Source organism: Phoca vitulina, unplaced genomic scaffold (assembly GCF_004348235.1).
Source record: "Phoca vitulina isolate PV1807 unplaced genomic scaffold, GSC_HSeal_1.0 scaffold32, whole genome shotgun sequence".
Classification (NCBI taxonomy): domain Eukaryota; kingdom Metazoa; phylum Chordata; class Mammalia; order Carnivora; family Phocidae; genus Phoca; species Phoca vitulina.
In genome coordinates, this window is record NW_022589735.1 from 23,131,921 (window position 1) to 23,153,191 (window position 21,271).

The 21,271-nt window shown below is 43.8% G+C and overlaps 1 protein-coding gene across 2 annotated transcripts in view; it reads right to left on the reverse strand.

Annotated features, from left to right (window-relative positions):
* Window positions 1–21,271, reverse strand: part of KCNN2 (potassium calcium-activated channel subfamily N member 2) — a 481,118-nt gene that overhangs the window by 35,096 nt on the left and 424,751 nt on the right. For both annotated transcript variants that reach the window (XM_032425402.1, XM_032425403.1), the window contains one exon: window positions 3,125–3,266. In XM_032425402.1, the coding sequence (XP_032281293.1) occupies window positions 3,125–3,266 (142 nt within the window). The remainder of the gene's footprint in view (window positions 1–3,124; window positions 3,267–21,271) is intronic.

Genomic DNA, 21,271 nt, shown 5'->3' on the forward strand with positions numbered 1-21,271 from the left:
GAGCTCAGATGTCCATCGACAGATGAATGGATAAAGAAGATGTGGTATACACACACACACACACACACACACACACACACACACACTAGAATATTACTCAGCCATCAAAAACAATGAAATTGTACCATTTGCAACGATGTGGATGGAGCTGGTGGGCATTATGCTAAGCGAAATAAGTCAGTCAGAGAAAGACAAATGCCGTATGATCTCACTCATATGCGGAATTTAAGAAACAAAACAGATGAACACAGGGGAAGGGAAGGAAAAATACAATATGATAAAAACAGAGAGGGAGGCAAACCATAAGAGACTTAACTCTAGGAAACAAACTGAGGGTTGCTGGAGGGGAGGGGGGTGGAGGGAAGGGATAACTGGTTGATGGGCATTAAGGAGGGCTCTTGATATAATGAGCACTGGGTGTTATATACAACTGATGAATCACTAAACTCTACCTCTGAAACTAATAATACACTCTATGTTAACTAAATTGAATTTAAATAATTTTTTTTAAAAAGTCTCATCTGTTCCTTACATGGGAGTGGACCTCCTCAGCCTAAGAACAGAAGGTCTGTTTCACCATGAATCTAGAGGGCAGCAGTGAGGTCACTGTGAATTTCAAGGAACATAACGTCTTTGTGTCCGTATAGATTAAAAGTTGAGTATAACTTCTATTTTTCCTGTAAAGTAGGATCCCTAGTGAAACCTAAGCAAACAAGTAGTTCAATTCAATAAAAGATTTGTGCTGTCAGGTGAGGCTCTGAAGACCCTAAGGGCAAATAAAAAAGTGAGGAAAGCTAGAAATACCACAAGATCCAGGCAAGGCTAACCTCAAATCTGGTTCTGATCCATGGCGTATTAGGCTATTTGCACAAACCCTGAGTCATACCTGATTCAACAATAAAAAGGGGGGGGGGGCATCTTGCCCAAAAGGAACACAAAGGAAATTGTTTCTAAGAAGCTTAAGGGGAAAGACTCTGCAATTAGCAGTTCTGTTTTTTATAAATAGCATCATTCATGTCCCTTGTGGGCTTGTTACAGCCTTCCAAAAATACATCCATGCAAATTTTATTTCCCAGAGCATTATGCTATATAATAAAATGCTATCTTCTGAGGAAAAAGGAGCAAGTGATCCAAATAGTTAACAGAACGGACCATACCCACTGTAATGAAAAAAAAAAAAAGTTCATCAAAATACAAAGAGCTGTATTTTTCTTTTACAAGCCAACAATGTTAAGTTATACCCCCAAATTATATTCTTTACAACTGGGACTTGAAATGGTCGTCTTGTTACTCCTGGTGACCTTAAAATTGGCCCTGGATCTTATGTTCCCATCTAGCTGCCTTATCCCAGGTCAGTACTGCTGAGTGGGCGAAGAACGTTCACACTCCCTCTATGCCATGGGCGCGCGGTCCTCCCAGCTAGTTCTGACTCTTGGAACAGGCCTCCAAGGCAGCTGCTACAAGGGGACAGGCTGCTCTGGCCACCACTCAAAGGCCCTCACATGGAGAGCCTGTCCCTCTGCTGCCAGCCTGGAGGTGGATACAGTGGAGGCATTGGGAGGGATGCCTAACTTCAGAAATTTAGGGTATTTCCTGCCTAAGGAGCTCCCGGTACTAGCTCTCATATCCTGACGTAGGCAGAAAATCAAAGCAGCAGCAAGATAATACATTTTGCCCCCGTATCCAAACTATAAAAAGCAGATAAAGAACGAGTAGAACCTAGGTCACTGAAAACAGCACATCAATTTGAAGCTATGCCCGGCTTCAACATTTAAAAGTTCCTGCTGCATTACAATCGATTTGGGACAACTTGCTGCCCTCCCATTTTCAGATACCTAAAACACATGGAACAAACTAGTCCTGGGCAAATTGGAACGTGTAAGGAGTAGGGGTCATGTCTGTACCTGCTACGGGGCCCAGAACAGTGGCATGTTGGGGTGCCTGAGTGGCTCAGTCAGTTGAGCGTCTGACTCTTGATTTCGGCTCAGGTCATGAGATCGAACCCCGTACTGGCTGCCTGCTCAGCGGGGAGTCTGCTTGGGATTCTCTCTCCCTCTCCCTCTGCCCGCCCCCCCACCGTTCATGCTCTCTCTCTCTCAAAAAAAAAAAAAAAGAACAGTGGCATATCACCACAGGCAGCAAGCCCTTCTCAAAAGCTCCCCAAGACCTGGCCTTCCGTCCCAGCCTCCTGCTGTACTACTTTTCCACTTTCTTTTTTAAGATTTTATTTATTTTTGCACGTGTGCATGAGAAAACACGTCACAAGAGGGGGTGAGGGGCAGAGGGAGAAGCAAACTCCCCGCTGAGCAGGGAGCCCGATGCAAGGCTCAATCCCAGGACCCTGGGACCATGAAGCTTAACCGACTGAGCCACCCAGGCGCCCCTACTTTATCACTTTACTCTGTGCACTCCTGGCCCAGTGGTCTTGCTCAAAGGTACCAAGCTCCTCCCTGACTCACTACCTTCAAATAAACCATTTCCTCCTCCTGGATGCCTATCCTTGCCTAAGCCTACCTTAGCTTAGAAGTCAACTTTCCAGGAATAGAAAGAAGATGTTATTAAGAAAATCGTAAGGAAGGGAAAATACATTTAGCATACCGTTCTGCACCTACTAAAAAAAAAAAATCTGCATATAAGTAGCCAGTGCAGTCTAAACCCACATTGTTCAAGGGTCAGCTACATTTTAATTCTGTAATTGACAAAATGCAACTCTTCAGCCCTTCAACACACTTCAAGGTAGGTTATTAGGGTCCCCATTTTGCAGATAAGGAAAGTAAGTTTCAGAGAAGAGAAATTTACTCAAGTTGATGTAGCTAGCAGGACAATGGCAGAACCCATCGAAATGAGGAAATTTCTGGCTGAAGCTGAAGCTCGAAGACCGGATTTGCTCATCAAAATTAGTGCTTCTCCCACAAAGAACAATCCAGCAGCACCATGTGCTTAATGGAGCTGCATCACAGTAAGAATGAAGGTGAAAATCAGTGATGTTCTCTCCCAACCGAGAACTGATTATTTACGTATGCTTTGCCGCTTGCGGTTGGGAAATTGAATAGCTTACCATCACGTGGAGTGCCTTCGCGAGCTAAGAGTATAAGTAAAAGAAACAAAATAAAAAGATACTTACCATAATTCCGGTAAGCAAACAGACTCCTTTCCCACAGTATGTGTTTGGTACCATGTCACCATAACCAATGGAAAGAAAAGTTATTGATATCAACCACATTGCTCCGAGGAAGTTGCTAGTAACATCCTGTTGATCATGGTACCTGAAAAACAGCAAACAGAGCCAGTCCTTTATAATTCATCTACAGCATGGCTGCCAAGGGCAGCTGGATTCAATCCAGTGAATTCACTAAGTAGCTTCTATAAACTGATCTATATGGAGGGTTTCAAATCTCACTATTATGTGTAAATAAAATTGAGGTTCCACCTGAGCAATCTGACAGACATCAGGAAGTTCCTCAATGTTAAAAATAGTCTGAAAGAAACTTTGAAAAACGATGACTGCTTTTTTCACTCACGTCAACTGATAAATGCACATTTGTCCCTGAACTCTGCCCAGACCCTGCTCATGGCTCATCATTCCTTGATGCCCACCAATGTGCCTAACTTATGGGACACTATGCATTACTAGGCATTACTATACAATCTGCAATCTGCAATCTCTCCCCACACCCTTATAGTAGCAGGAGCCATGCTGCTCCCTTTGCTGAGACTGTCCTTTTCTACCTTTTTTCCATGATGGTCCAACTCCTAGTCATCCTTCACAATTAAATGCAGGGGGGAGCCTTTTCCATCTGCTCTTCTCCCAGCCCCTCCCGTACACGCCCTCAGCCTCCTGCGTCTTCCTCCATCATCAGACGATACTGTAACGGTCTACCTGGAGGTACTAACTGTCTTCTGTGAAGACATAAAATGTGACACTGATTGCACAATCCCGGCCCAGACCCAGAGCTTAATAGAACTTACTGCCTCGCTGTTACATACAAGAAGATTGCAGTCAGAAAGAAGGAGAGGGACCCAGTTTATCCTAATTAGTCTGTATGGTATCAAGATATTTGTGGTGAGGAGGAGGGTTTTTGGATCAGAAACAGACACCCTACCATGTTTTGTTTGAATTAGCAGTGCCCAGCAGGAACCCTGGCCCATCATGGGAACACTGCTGCCCACCACGCATACAACATGGAGGCCATGTGAGTGGTTCCCCTAGAAGAACTCGCCCTGAGTGCCTGTTCTATGTAGTCATGGGGCAGAGTGACCATCCTCTGGTCTCCATGGCAGTCAGAACCCAGACTGTGGTCACCAGAGTCATTCTTGGCTCTTTGCCCAACATCTCCTAAGGACCCTCTTCCTTCCCAGCTGTCAGATACCCCTGGGGAGGGCTCTCCTGTCCTCATGTCTTGTTCTCCAAAGCATGCTGATAACCACGTAGGTTGCACACACACAGCTCGCTGAAGGACACCCTGTGAGTCGCTGGTGTTTGGAGGGCAGAAACCTCCACCTTTCTCCCCCTGTTGAGTGCCGCCATGACCCAGTGGTGGAGTCCCCTCTGCCCAGAATGGTCAGGTGGCGAGGCTGTCATTGCCAAAAGGGAGGTCAAAACGCATTCCTAGCTTTCCAGGAAGACAGGTGAGTGCATTTACCTGAGAAACTTGGGTAAGTACCGTGCACAGAGGGTGACAAGATCCATGACGCCCTTCAGCTACAACATCAGCTGACACGCTCTATGAACTACTCTGGGGACATGTTGTGCCTGTGTCCTAAGACTTCCATGGGAGAATGTGGTATTTATTTTCAACAAGACCCTCAGAAGCTTTAGATTATCTCTTTCATGACATTGGGGCTCTCTATAGAGTATTCTTCATCGATCATTTGCCTAGAACAGGGAATGCATGACACCAGAGAAGGGAGGCAGGAACCTTCATGCCCTATTCCATGTTTAATGGTGAGACAAAGCTTCTTCACCAAGCAAGACCTACGGAAAGATCGGATACATTTAAGAGCCGAAGACTCTAATTCCCTGACACCTACGAAATATTTGTGGAGCACCCACTGAATGTTCAGCCCTTGACTTGCATATTCTCAATTTACATTAATATTTTAAGACCTAGATGACCTTTTCGGCTGAAACAGCTACTGTCCTCACCCTCTCTATATCAATAAAGTGTCCTCAGTCACTTAGAAAATGTGATCACATCTCCATGAAATCCTCAAGGTATTTCTATACCATGAATGACCAGAAGACATCCGCTAGGCACAAGGAACTACAAAGAGGAGTTTGAGATTTAAAACTAAAAGCAAAGGTCCCTAAGGGGAAACTTCATGGCTGGTGTCCATGAGGAAATCTCAACTTTGGCATGGCTGTGGAAATATTTCCAATCTGTTCTTTCTGAAGCATTTTTCATTTGGTTTCTGAAGTTTGGAGAAGGAAGTAAACAATTTAGAAAAAAATATAATAAAAAGCATTCACTGGAACATTTAGGCCAGCTGACTCCCTTCCTCATTGGACTCTTTGCAAAGACTCTCAAGCATTATGCCATGACATCATTCTGTCAATATTTATTATACCCTACGCACTACTGTAATCCTATAGTTAAGGGCCTGATTAGAAATAAACTTTCTAGGAATTGGTATTTTAAAGCTTGGGATTCAATGCTAAATTATCTTTTTTTTTTTCTTGCTTATGAAAAAATAAACCTGCCTGAAAAGTAGCTCAGGATGGAAAAATAACATCTCAGACTACTGTTTATGTTACATTCAGACATACTTAGTTGTGAACAGTCAAGAGGGAGGTAATTAGAGAACCACATTAGACACTATTTGAATAATCAAGATTTCTTTCCTGGCAACTCAAATATTAAACTTATCAGCAGGATGATATTATCACTTAGAACACTGCCAGGTTTGGAATTATGCCAGATTCACACCACTGTGAGTGATTAATATGCACAATTTAAATGGCAAAGAAAAAATTTCAAGACATTTTTTTATAGATGCTTATTTCATGAACTTACTCAGGCAATTGCAACCTTCTTCTTCACAAGGACTATTCTATGAAAGACATGAAGAAATGATTCAAAGTGGCAAAGTTCAAATTCTGATCAATAGGAATCCTTGTTTAAGGAAAAATATATCAAATAAGATTAAAACAAGAGCAAGGAAGGCCTGATGATCTGAAGCCTTTAAAATAAGAACTCTGGGGTTTGGAGAGAAGACTTACTGCACTATTTTAAAGCAGGTGCACACTTCATAGATGTAAAGGTCATGAGATCAGCTTTGAGGTTTGAAAAGAAGCAAAATATTCCTTTTCTTAGCTTCCATTCATGTCTTCACTAGAGACTGTGGGTCTACCACTTTTTCTTGAATATGACAGTTTTCTATAATACACGTTTTAATGTGCCAGGGTTATTTTTCTAAGGGAATTATGGACTTCTTCCCTGAACAAGGCACCTCTGCCCCACACCCCTAACTCCCCCTCAGTACCTTTCCGCAAGCAATGGAGCTTTGGCCACACGAATGGCTGGCACTTATGCCATCCTCTTTTATGGTTTTGTTGACCTGGAAACAACCCCCTCCCCACGCCGCTTCCTAGCCCAATGGTTAAACAATGGTTAACAAGACATAGATCATCTACTAATACAGAACAGTGATCCCCAAGAGATGGTAAACAACCAGTGGTCATACAGTTGTGGAAGAGAATCCCCAGGATGTGGCTCAGGGAGGGAAACCAGGCAGAGCCCAAAGGTCTCCCCACATTCAGGGACAGAGCTGGAAATCCAGGGAGGCCAGGAGTTCACAGGGCCAAAACCCAGAGAGGAGAAATTTGCAGACAGAGATCCAGAGATCTGCACTCCTTGATTATTCAGCTGAGGACTAATCAGTACATGGATGTAAAACCCCAATGTTGGAGAAATGGAAGTACTATATGTAAAGTGGTTCAGTATCACCTGAAGATAGGTTGTAGTAAGTGGCATCCTGTCCAGTGAAGAGAAGACCATGATAAGTTAGTTACAGTGTACCTACGTGTATAAGTATGCTGTTACCCTCAAGGAGCCACTAAAGTAATACCTCAGAGAGTAGTAACTGATAATACAATAAAGGATATAAGATGGAACAATAAAAATAATCCAAAAGGAGGCAGAAATAGAAAATAGGAACAAAGAATAGATGGGACAAATAGAAAACAAACAGCCAGAGGATAGATTTATCCAAGCATATCTGTAACCATATTACGTATAAATGGCCTAAATACCTCCAATTAAATGGCACAGATTGTCACAGAACCCATGGAAAGTTCTCAACTGCAGAGTAGCTAAGATCCAAAGCTGAAAACAGAGAACTGATGGAGTCTAACTATATGGAAGGATAGATGCCCAGGTGCCTGTCCCTGTCTGGTACCGCCAGGCAACTAACAGGAGATAGAAGTTTATTCTCTGGGGATAGACTGGAGATTGTGACCCAAGCAAAGATCAGGAAAGATGTTTGGGGCTGAAAACATGGGGACTGAATTCAAGTTTCCAAAGTGAACAAGACAGCATCTCCAGTTTCCTTTCTTCACTCCCATCCCCGACCCTGTAACAGAACTCAATAACACTATTACAGTGAAAGAATATTTTCCTTTGGAGAAACAACAGTTTCAGTGAAAAGACATTCATGTACTAACATCAAGGATTCCCTAATGAAACATGCAGCTCTCCATTTATCCATCCTACAGGAAATTTCACCACACAACAAGCTTCTCTCCCCACACAGAGCTTTCAATTCCCACTCTTGAACATGAAAGAACCGCAAATGATCAGCACACATTTGAAGTATATTCTCTGCAAGAAAGATGCAGACAAAAAAGGGGAGGAGCAAAGAAAACAGAAAGGAAGAAAGGAAAGTAAGAAGGGATGGGAGGAGTGAGGAAGCAGAAGAACTTGGACACAATGCAGGGTGATGGGGACAGGTCTCCTGAACTCTCTAATTTATGTCAGCAAAGACCTAAGGGAAAACATGGCATCCATAAAACAGGGACAGGATGCCAACAAAGGTGAGCAATTTAAGAATAAAAGAGGGGGACTCTTCAAAAAAATTTAATATTACAGGAAAAAAAAAAAAAACATAATATGATAAGAATATAAATTAGTGGAAATCTCCCAGAAAGCAGAACAAAAAGACAAGAGTAAAAGGAGAAGGAAAAAGATACATTTTCAAAGAATCAACACAGAGGGCCTAACAAATGAATTTCCAGAAGAACACAGAAAGTGTAAGGAAAGAGATGAAAATGTTCCTTTATTTCTTTGGTTTTCCAGGAAAACTGCAAGGCAGGCATCTCTAAGATTCTCGTTAGTATCTGCATACAGAATAAGAAAAGACCCATGCCGTGGGGGTGGGGGTAGTCACAGTAAATTTTAAAGTACTAGGAACAAGCAGGAGACCTTAAAAAGTTTCAAAGAGGGGAAAAAGAGATCACAGCTAAACATTAAAAATGGTTGCCTCTAACATGATTTAACTGTTTAATTTGTGTGTGTGTGTATTATGGTGGGAGAAGAGGAGGTAATCTATTTCTCCTGGATTTGTAGAGGGAAGGGACGGAGAATCTGGGAGGAGGATCTGAACAGGCATATTTCAGCCCCTCTGTCTGCTCTGCCTGTCCACAGAGCAGGCATCTCTGGTTCTCCATGTGGTCAGCTTCCCCAGGGCAGGGGCAACGCCCCCAGGTTATGAGGTGTACCTACAACTCCATCTACTTCAGTGATGAATCAGGGGAAAACCAGGCAGCCCACTGGGCTGTAGGTCAAGTGGTGGTGTCCAGATCTGCCTTATGTCAGTAATAAAGCTGCTATTTTGATGTCTACCAGTTGAAGACCCAGAGAAGTGAGCGCAGGATGATCAATGATCTCTCTCCAAACCCCAATTATGTGCACGTCATTTTGATTTAAAGTAAAAGCAAATAAAATAAGTGATCCAATTAAGGAAAACATAGGAGCACAAAAAGAAGTCCACTGAAGGCACGCACCTAGGTTCAAAGGGGAGAGGTGCTGAGTTAAGGAAGAGCTAAGAAAGGAGGGTGACCTGCATCTCTGATTTGCCACTGGTCCAAGTCATAGGTGGTCACCTATACAAGCATACTGGAATCACCCACAAAGCATTTAAAAATAACTGTGCAAAAAAGCCTGGTATCCCATGACAGGGATTTTTTTTTTTTTTAGAGCTCCCAGCTGATTTTAATGTGTTGTCAAGCCTGAGAACCATCCATGAGCTTTATTTCAGAAGTTCCTCATTCAATCTACATGTACACGGGAACAGGCAGATGAACAAAAATGAGGCAGTATTCATGAAAAGCTTAAATATAGTAAGGGAGAAAAACCTGATGGCCAAGAATAATCAGGTAACAGGGAAGCTGGGATGAATGTGAATATGAAAGGTAAAGGCAGATCAAGGCACAAAGTATGTAACAGATTGAAAGTAATGATAGGGGCGCCTGGGTGGCTCAGTCATTAAGCATCTGCCTTCAGCTCAGGTCATGATCCCAGGATCGAGCCCCTCATCAGGCTCCCTGCTAGGGGGGAAGCCTGCTTTTCTCTCTCCCACTCCTCCTGTTTGTGTTCCGTCTCTCGCTGTGTCTCTCTCTGTCAAATAAATAATCTTTTTTTTAAAAAAAGAAAGTAATGATAGGAGTATATCACAATAGGACACTGACACCTAAAATTATCATCTTAACTTCAACCAGAATGTAGAGTCCAGTAGGTCCAGACACGCTACTAAGTACCTCTCCGAGCGAGGGTGCTCTAAAGTGAAAACAGAGCAATCTTATGTATAAAACTACTCTGTAAATGATTTACACAAAGTTCCTTCAGGCCAGAGAATGTGAACATCCTCAATGGATGTGACTTTCTTCTTGTCCCTTCCTTGCTTTCCTGCTCTTCTCTCTACCACTGAGTTGTGAAAACACAAACATGGCTTGGGGGTCCCCATATATTGACTTCCTTCACTACTGATAAATATATCCCAAGAAAAGCTGCAGAGATACTAAAAAGCCCAATTTTAATTTAGGCAGAGCCAGTTCTGATTTTCATTAAATGTATAATTCTCTCTTAACTTTAAAACACCAAAGTGAGTTTTCTATTTTGATTTCATTTTGCTCCTGTTGCCCATTTGGAATGCTTTCCTCTCTTCTGTTAATCTGGAAAAGTCAAAAAGCTAAAGGCTTCTCTCTCTTCCTCCCTCCTCCCCCCTCTTCTCCCTCCCTTTTGCTTCCTCCCCACCTGTTCTGTGCCTCTGTGTGTGTGTGTGTGTGTGTGCGCACCGCACATGCACACGTGCTGGAGGGGGGCGTGGTTCTGTAAAATGACCGAGTTCTTTTCATGCGTTCACCTTGGCTAATGAGAGTTTCATTCACTGTATGGATACAGAAGATTGATCTTTCGGTAGGGACCATCAGTGGATATGTTCTAAGAGCATATGCTTCCTATGAAAAAAAGCTAAAAGTCTCTAGAGGAAAAGAGGGGGATGATAGAATGGATTTTCAAACTTGAAGAATTACATTATGTGCCCCGGAAAAGATGTTGCCTATTATCCATTCATGCATTTTCATTGACATGAGAATAAGTGAGTTCAGAAAGGACTTCCCTGTCAGTAAGTTAACAGTCTCAGTTCTCTGTAAGTATTTGACAATGATCTAGGTTAAAAACCTATACGAAGACAATGGTATCACATTAACGCACCCTAAAAATAGACTTGAAAAGTCTTCTCAGCATTTGGGCTCTCTCTGATAAAAGGTTGGGGTATTAGGGAGGGCATGTGTTGTGATGAGCACTGGATGTTATACGCAACTAATGAATGAACTGAACACTACATCAAAAACTAATGGTGTACTATATATATGTTGGCTACTTGAACATAATTTAAAAAAAAAGGGTTTGGAAATATGGCCAGCTTTGGAGAGAACTTCCGGGTCTGAGAGCCATCATGAGAGACTTCCCTGAACAGAGAACCCCATTTAAGCAATGGTTCTCAATCCTAGCAGACCCAATGCCATCTCTTAAGATCTTGAAATGGAACGCAAACAGTATACTTTATCTATATACATGATTTATAAAACAAAAATCGGTATAACACCCTAACTGCAATACAGAGAAATAAAATAGGAGTACTTTACAATAAAGCATGTATTTCAGCATCTAAATACTCAGACAAGACTAACTTAGAAGACTTGAGGAACCGTCAGTTTGTTTGTACCTTTTATGTAAAAGCACTCGAACACAGTTCAGTCCAATGAGAGTGACATGACAGTTCAAAGCCACGGGGGCGTGGCCAGAGCTGATGTGATTTTCTGAAATGTGAAAAACTTCTGGCCAAACCCCAAATATAACAAATGACAATATTCCCTCCATTTATACATTATAAGTATGTTGTAAATTCTATTATTATAAATGTCATAAATAACACCCTAATTTAAGAAATGAAGTGTATATTACAACTGAACAAAAATATTTTGTTTATGCTTAAAGTGGATTTAGGTCTCAGCTATGAAAATTATAAATAGGTTTTTAGTACACAGAATGTCCAGCAGGTCGGTCCAAGGTCAAGTGCGACACAGATCCTCTGTTGGATGGGACTGTCCCATGCACATCAGAATACAGAGCATCCCTGTCTCTACCCAGTGACAAACAAACAAACAAAACCCTTCTCCAAAAGGGCCCCTGGGGGCAGTACTTGGCCCAGTGAGAACCACTGGTCTAGAGCTTCTGCTGGGATATTCCAAAAGCCATCTGAAAATCTGGAGCTGGCTGCCTGTCAACACATCTGGAGAGCAGCCAAACTAGAAAACCTTGGGATTTGGCACCAATGATATAGTTTCACTCCTATGTGGAACATAAGGAATAGCACAGAGGACCACAGGGAAAGGGAGGGAAAACTGAAGGGGGAGACGTCAGAGAGGGAGACAAACCATGAGAGGCTATGGACTCGGGGAAACAAACAGGATTTCAGAAGGGAGGGGGATGGGGGGATGGAGTAACCAGGTGACGGGTATTAAGGAGGGCACGTGTTGTGATGAGCCCTGGGTGTTATCTGCAACTAATGAATCGCTGAACACCACACCAAAAACTAATGATGGACTATATGCTGGCTAACCGAACATAATAAAAAAATAAACAAATAAAAATAAAAATTTGGGCAAAAAAAAACCAAACGCAAAATAAAAACAAATGATAGTCTCAAGCCCTTACTCCTCCCCAGGCGATAAAAGAAACATCCAGCTCCCAAACAATGTTATAACTAACGCTTGCATTTCTTTTTTTTTTTTTAATTTTATTTTATTATGTTATGTTAATCACCATACATTACATCATTAGTTTTTGATGTAGTGTTCCATGATTCATTGTTTGCGCATAACACCCAGTGCTCCATTCAGTGCGTGCCCCCCTTAATACCCATCACCAGGCCTGCATTTCTGACCACGTTTCTTTTCCCTCCTTGTTTCTTTATTCGCTCCCCAACCCGTCGTGATTTACCTTTTCTGAGGCACGCTGCATCCCCTCAGCTCCTGCTGTATGCCAGACCCCTCACACACACTGTGAGCTCCTCTCCAAGGGGGCATGTGGAGGCCCAGCCGACAGAGACGGAGCCACGTGGGGTCGGGCCCAAGATTCCCCTACCAGAAAGTCACTTTTGCAAAAAGCACTTACTAGAGCTCACGTCTGACACATGCCAGGCTCTGCCAATGGCCGACAGAGCTCGCCTACGCTGGCCTGGCTGGCCACAGATGGAGAAGCCACCCAGCACCATCTTGCACAGGCCTGGCAGTCTGCGGACCGATCCACCTGCCTTCCTGAAGGCCAAGCAGAGTGGCCGAAAGGGCAGTCACTAGGTGGCAGCGCCACACCGGTTTATCCCCAAGGCCATCGGCCGAAGTGGGCCAGACCAGGGCCAGAGTCAGGGTTTCAGGGCTGTGAAGGTCTTTACTGGGAACACCTTCCAGGGAAAGCCCGTGCCCTGGGCATCCTGGGGGGGGGCGGGGCTGCTCCACGGGAGAAACAGCAGTCATGGGTGACACAGTCCCAGGCCACTCCTATGCCCGGCAGCCCTCAGGGTTGCCAAGAATCTTAGTGGCATCTCCTGAGACAGGACGGGTGGGTGAGTGAGGTGGGGGGGGCTGGAGTGGGGGGGAGAAAGAGAGACAAAGAGAAAGAAAGAGGGAGAGAAAGAGAGCGAGAGAGAGTGTATGTGTATCTGTCTGCACAGACTCCTTCCCAGATCCAACGGAACATAGATCTAAGCTAGCAGCATATCTTTACACTTCACCCCCCAACCTGAGATTCTCTCTAGATCACAGACCAGACCTTATCTCCTAAGTCTGTAAGAAGAAAAAAAAAATGCTGTGGATTTTTTTTTAACTAAAACTTGTCCATGTTGGAATTGAACCCACATTTGCAGAAACAGAAGTTGGGGTCTTGTTTCCATACCTTGCGATGGGGTCCAGGAAGGACAGCTCTGCATTCAGAGCTGGTGCCTCTCCTGTTAGCTCTGGGGGACCCAGAGCCGTGAGTCTCCCTGGCCGAGGGTCACACCATCTACCCTGGGATAACCGTGTACTAGCCAAACGCTGCCTGATCGTTTGGCTAGTAAAAGGCTGGTTGGGAGTTCTAGGCTGAGCCAGTGCTCCATCTGCGTGCAACGGGCACACAGAGCGGGGCATCTGCTTTTGCAAGTGCACCTTCCTGCACCCGGGTGAGGTGGCAGACAGCGGGGCCTTCCCAAGCACATGCAGCTTCGATTTTGTTCCCTTCCCTAGTCCCACTGAGGCAGAACAGAGCAGGAGAAACAGCGGAGGAAGGAGAGGAAAGCAGCCTCAGTGGGGAGCTGTCCCGGCACCCCAGGGGAGAGCACGCCAGTGTGCAAAATAAGGAGAGCAGGGAGGAAGGGGGGCGCTTGGCAACCAGAAGCCCGAGTGAAAACCCAAGAAGAAAAAGAAACATCTGGGCAGCTCCCTGTGTTATCCTGCTCCCTTGCCTCCTCAGCCTCCCTTCCTCCCACCAACACCAGTGAGTGGACCCTGGGGGGGGAGGGGAGGTGGTGGGCAGGGGAGGAAGAAGGTCCATTTCTGGCTCTGGCATCTCTCAGGGGATCCTGAGGCTTGCACTGTGACAGGGCTTCTGTTGAGGGCTTTCAGTCAACTGAAAAAAAGAATATGCCCCAGTGATCCAGATCAATCCAGCTCCGAGACATCACATCGACAGGAGGCACTTATCCCGAGTCGACTCTAAATCTTTCATGTTCAAAATCCGAGAGAATGAAAATCCCTGCTTAGAACCTGTGATGACAAGAAGTGTGAGCCTCCAGCGCTCCCCAGTTCTAGGCTAGGCTTCTAGGGAAGCAAATATTCAAATATCCCTCAATGTCATTTTTTTTTTCCCCTGAGGGAGAGGGAGAAGCAGAGGAGTCAGAACGCTGAGCCACCAAACCGAGAGATCAGAGAGAGCTGGGCTGAAGGTGAGTCCAGCACAGCAGAGGAGGAGGAGAGAAGAAATCACAGATGTTCTGAGAAGGTCATGTGCCAGGTTTTCCCAGTTCAATTCTCCCACTTCAGCTGTAAAAGTGAGCCTGGGAGGGCCAACGAATTGCACCTTGCTTACTTCAGCATGGGGGGCTAAAATATAGTCTGCAGTGCCCAAGCATCATGAATGAAATGAAAACACAGGTCCTAGGTCATGCAGGAGGGGCACCTGGGGGCCGCGGGGCTCCCTCAAACCTGACCCATGGCCTCCGAGGGCTGTTCAAGCCCCTGCTGCCTCAAGTGCTCACCGCAGTACACTGGAAACATGGTTGCTGATGCCCAGGACTGCAGACATCCCCCTCCCCCCGCAAAGAATCAAGACTGTAGCTTGCCAAATCAGTGAGATTAACTTTTTTTTTTTTTTCAGAGAATTCAGGAATCTGTAAAAAGGAATAGCGTGCAAGGAAGCCTGGATGGTCGATGACCTCCACGCAGGGGCTGTTTGCTGGTAACCAAAAGCCATCAAGGGGACAGAATTACAACAATCGAACAAACCCAGGCGCTTAAGCTGGGTTGCATAATGTGCGCCCATCCTGTCTTTAGTACAACCGCATGGCAGTGATATGATCTTCTTAAATGCTACTCCTGTTCAGCTGCACTAACCCAATGTGAACCTGCCAAGTCAGAAGCATTTCCCTTCCACTAAAAGGACCACATCAGGCTAAGAGCAGCCAAACCCTTAGCCCAAATGCGACAGCTAGATCTAAAAGCACAGAGTCTTCTGCGTGGTGCCTTGAAGTGGTGAAGACCTGGCTATGCAGGCAAGTCACTGTCTTCTCGGTCCTAGCAAATCACGTTAAGAATTGCTAGGCGCACAGCTTGGCAAACCCCAGGGGTGCCCCCAGGGGATAAAGGATTTGCGTGTGCTCTACACAGGCTTTGAGGCAGCCTACAGGAAACGTCTGACCTGCAAACACACCTATTAGAATGGGAAGCAAAAACCCCCGTCCAGCTCTGTCCAAAAGGGCTTTCTGCAGCAATTCTGAAAATGGTTACTATGTGTGCTAGCCACGTCACTAGCCACGAGCCTCATGTGTCTCCTGAGCCCTTGAAAGGTGGCCAGGACAAATGAGAAACAGAGTTCTGAGTTTTATTTCATTTTTACCAATTTAAAATGAAAATTAAATAGCCATCTGCGGGGGGCGATTGGCTGCCCTATCGGACAGCGAGGACCAGATGGCCAAGTGGGGACAGGAGAGCCCCAGAACGCACATAATCATGCCTTAATAGCACAGCTCAGTTTAATTCAGCCATAACGTTCACTTGGAATTTTCTCTCTGCCAACGTGAAATGGGAAAAAGGAGTCTAATACAGTCCCTGACTTTTCGGGCCTGAAACGAACGTCTATCTACGTTTGACACAATCTTCTATGCCATGTGGACATTTGCTCACTTATTTTTTGTTGTTATGCTTCTTAGGTAAAGAAGCATATTTATTTCTTATTTTAAAGAAATAAGTTGGGGGGGGCGGAGCAAGATGGCAGAGGAGTAGGAGACCTGGATTTCGTCTGGTCTCAGGAATTCAGCTGGATAGGGATCAAACCATTCTGAACACCTACAAACTCAACAGGAGATCGAAGAAAAGAAGAGCAACAACTCTCTGAACAGAAAAGTGACCACTTTCTGGAAGGTAGGACGTGCGGAGAAGTGAGTCCGAGGCGATATTCGGGAGGATAGGCGGTGGGGGAGGGGCCTCCGTCGGCCGCTTCTGGCAAGTGATAGAGCCACGGAGCACAAAATCGGAACTTTCAGAAGTCGGCTCCACCAAGGGACGTCACTCCAGTGGCTAAGCGGGAGGTGGAACCCTCGCGGGACAGTGTGGTCTCAGGACCCTCAGGGTCACAGAAAGACCGGGGGTGCCTGAGTGCGGCAGAGCTCCCAGGTATCGGAGCAGGGAAGCCGGCTGCAGAGACGAGCCGAGGAGTGGGCTCTCAGCTCAGGGTTGTCATAAACCGTGATCCGCAGCACAGTCGGGCCACTGCTCCTCCAGCAGGGACCCAACAAGCAGCAGATCTGGGGAGACTCACCTTTGTCCCCCGGGAGGAGCGGCGGGGAGCGCACCGCAGGGATCTGCTGGGTTTGGAGACTCCACACGGGGTCAGGTGCCAGAGATAGAAACGCTCGGTCACAGGCCAGGGGAGCACAGAGTGTGGCCGGAGACCGGGGAGACGGGAATGACTGACTGCTTTTCTCTGGGGGTGCACTGAGGACTGGGGCCCCGAGTTCTCAGCTTCTCCCGGGCAGAGATTGGGAGGCTGCCATTTTCACTCTCCTCCTCCAAAGCTGTAGGGAAAGCTTGCAGGGAACAAAAGCTCCCGAGAGCAAACCCGAGCAGATTACTTAACCTGGACTGGGCAAGAGCAGGGCAATTCCGCCTCCGGCAAAGACATTTGGGAACCACGGCAACAGGCCCCTCCCCCAGAAGATCCGCAAGAACAGCCAGCCAAGACCAAGTTTACCGATCAATGAGAACGGCAGAATTTCAGCGCTAGGGGAATACTGCACATAGAATTCATGGCTTTTTTCCCATGATTCTTTAGTCTTTCAAAGTTTTTTTTTTTTTTTGAATTTTTCTTTTTCCCTTTTTCAACCAACATCTTATCAATCCCTTTTTTAAAAAACATCTTTATTTTTCATTTTTAGAGTCATATTCTATCCCTTCATAGTAGTTACCCGTATTTTTGGCATATATATATAAGTTGTTCTCTCTCTAAAATTTTGAGATACAGTTTCTTCTAAAAGATCAAAATATACCCTAAATCTCTAGTGTATGGCTTTGTTCTAGTCTCCTGCCTGATCATATTCTCTCCCTTTTTTTCCTTTTCTTTTAAATTCTCTTCTTTCTTTTTTCAAACAACTTCTTATCAATTCCTTTTATAAAATTTTTTATAATTTTCATCTTTATAGTCATATTCCATCCCTTCATCATATCAACCCTTATTTTTGTACATATATAAGTTTTTCTTTCTTTAAAATTTTGGGAGGCACTTTCTTCTAACAGACCCAAATACACCCAAAATCTAGTGTGTGGCACTGATCTATGCACCAGACTGATCATATTTGATCATATTCTGGTTTTTTTTGTTTTGTTCTGTTTTTGTTCGCTTTTATCTCCCTTTCTTTTTTTTTTTTTCTTTTTTCTTTCTTTCCCTTTCTTTTCCCCCAGCTTCAGGTCTTTTCTGATTTGCTTAGAGTATATTTTCTGGGGACGTTGTTACCCTGTTAGCATTTTGTTCTCTCATTCATCTGTTCTCCTCTGGACAAAATGACAAGACGGAAAAAATCACCTCAACAAAAAGAACAAGAGGTAGTACCGACTGCCAGGGACCTACTCAATATGGACATTAGTACGATGTCGGATCTAGAGTTCAGAGTCATGACTTTAAAGATACTAGCTGAGCTTGAAAAAAGCATGGAAGTTACTAGAGAAACCCTTTCTGGAGAAATAAAAGAACTAAAATCTAACCAAGTCGAAATCAAAAAGGCTATTAATGAAGTACAATCAAAAATGGGGGCGCTAACTGCTAGGATAAATGAGGCAGAAGAAAGAATCAGTGAGATAGAAGACCAAATGATGGAAAATAAAGAAGCTGAGAAAAAGAGAGATAAACAACTACTGGATCATGAGGGCAGAATTTGAGAGATAAGTGATACCATAAGACGAAACAACATTAGAATAATTGGGATCCCAGAAGAAGAAGAAAGAGAGAGAGGGGCAGAAGGTATATTGGAGCAAATTATAGCAGAGAACTTCCCTAATTTGGGGAAGGAAACAGGCATCAAAATCCAGGAGGCACAGAGAACCCCTCTCAAAATCAATAAAGACAGGTCAACACCCTGACATCTAATAGTAAAACTTACGAGTCTCAGAGACAAAGAGAAAGTCCTGAAAGCAGCTTGGGAGAAGAGATATGTAACCTACAATGGTAGAAACATTAGACTGGCAACAGACCTATCCACGGAGGCCTGGCAGGCCAGAAAGGACTGGCAGGATATATTCAGAGCACTAAATGAGAAAAATATGCAGCCAAGAATACTATATCCAGCTAGGCTGTCATTGAAAATAGAAGGAGAGATAAAAAGCTTCCAGGACAAACAAAAACTAAAGGAATTTGTAAACACAAAACCAGCCCTACAAGAAATATTGAAAGGGGTCCTCTAAGCAAAGAGAGAGCCTAAAAGCAACATAGACCAGAAAGGAACACAGACAATATACAGTAACAGTCACCTTACAGGCAATACAATGGCACTAAATTCCTATCTTTCAATAGTGATCCTGAATGTAAATGGGCTAAATGCCCCAATCAAAAGACACAGGCTATCAGATTGGATTAAAAAACAAGACCCATCAATATGCTGTGTGCAAGAGACTCATTTTAGACCCAAAGACACCCCCAGATTGAAAGTGAGGGGGTGGAAAACCATTTACCATGCTAATGGACACCAAAAGAAAGCTGGGGTGGCAATCCTTATATCAGACAAATTAGATTTTAAACCAAAGACTGTAATAAGAGATGAGGAAGGACACTATATCCTACTTAAAGGGTCTATCCAACAAGAAGATCTCACAATTGTAAATATCTATGCCCCTAACATGGGAGCAGCCAATTATGTAAGGCAATTAATAACAAAAGCAAAGAAACACATCGACAACAATACAATAATAGTGGGGGACTTTAACACCCCCCTCACTGAAATGGACAGAGCATCTAAGCAAAAGATCAACAAGGAAATAAAGACTTTAAATGACACACTGGACCAAATGGACTTCACAGACATATTCAGAACACTCCATCCCAAAGCAACAGAATACACATTCTTCTTTAGTGCCCATGGAACATTCTCCAGAATAGATCACATCCTAGGTCACAAATCAGGTCTCAACCGGTACCAAAAGATTGGGTTCATTCCCTGCCTATTTTCAGACCACAATGCTTTGAAACTAGAACTCAATCACAAGAGGAAAGTCAAAAAGAACTCAAATACATGGAGGTTAAAGAGCATCCTACTAAAGAATGAATGGGTCAACCAGGAAATTAAAGAAGAATTAAAAAAATTCATGGAAACCAATGAAAATGAAAACACAACTGTTCAAAATCTTTGGGATGCAGCAAAGGCAGTCCTAAGAGGAAAGTATATAGCAATACAAGCCTTTCTCAAGAAACAAGAAAGGTCTCAAATACACAACCTAACCCTACACCTAAAGGAGCTAGAGAAAACATAGCAAATAAAGCCTAAACCCAGCAGGAGAAGAGAAATAATAAAGATCAGAGCAGAAATCAATGAAATAGAAACCAAAAGAACAGTAGAACAGACCAATGAAACTAGGAGCTGGTTCTTTGAAAGAATTAACAAGATTGATAAACCCCTGGCCAGACTTATCAAAAAGGAAAGAGAAAGGACCCAAATCAACAAAATCATGAATGAAAGAGGAGAGATCACAACCAACACCAAAGAAAGACAATTATAAGAACATATTATGAGCAACTTTATGCCAGCAAATTAGATAACCTGGAAGAAATGGATGCATTCCTAGAGATGTATCAACTACCAAACTGAACCAGGAAGAAATAGAAAGCCTGAACAGACCTATAACCACTAAGGAAAATGAAGCAGTCATCAAAAATCTCCCAAGAAAGAGCCGAGATGCCCTTCAACAGATGAATGGATAAAGAAGATGTGGTCCATATATACAATGGAATATTATTATGTGGTTTCACTTATTTGTGGAACATAAGGAATAGCATGGAGGACATTAGGAGAAGGAAGGGAAATATTGGGGGGGGGGAAGTGGAGGGAGAGAGGAACCGTGAGAGACTATGGACTCTGAGAAACAAACAGGGTTTTAGAGGGGAGGGGGGAAGGGGGATTGGTTAGCCCGGTGATGGGTATTAAGGAGGGCACGTACTGCATGGAGCACTGGGTGTTATACAAAAACAATGGATCGTGGATCACCACATCAAAAACCAATGATGTATTGTATGGTGACTAACATAACATAATAAAATTTAAAAAAAAAAGAAATAAAGAATCACTTCAGCAGAAAAAAAAAAAAAATCTCCCAACAAACAAAAGCCCAGGGCCAGATGGCTTTCCAGGGGAATTCTACCAAACATTTAAAGAAGAATTAACACCTATTCTTCTGAAACTGTTCCAAAAACTGGAAATGGAAGGAAAACTTCCAAACTCGTTTTATGAGGCCACCATTACCTTGATCCCAAAACCAGACAAAGACCCCATCAAAAAGGAGAATTACAGACCAATATCCTTGATAAACATGGATATAAAAATTCTCACCAAAATACTAGCCAATAGGATCCAACAGTACATTAAAAGGATTATTCACCATGACCAAGTGGGATTTATCCCTGGGCTGCAAGGTTGGTTCAACATCCGCAAATCAATCAACGTGATACAATACATTAACAAAAGAAAGAACAAGAATCATATGATCCTCTCAATAGATGCAGAAAAAGCATTTGACAAAGTACAGCATCCTTTCTGGATCAAAACTCTTCAGAGTATAGGGATAGAGGGTACATACCTCAATATCATAAAAGCCATCTATGAAAAACCTACAGCGAATATCATTCTCAATGGGGAAAAACTGAGAGCTTTCCCCCTAAGGTCAGGAACGCGGCAGGGATGTCCACTATCACCACTGCTATTCAACATAGTATTGGAAGTCCTAGCCACAGCAATCAGACAACAAAAAGAAATCAAAGGCATC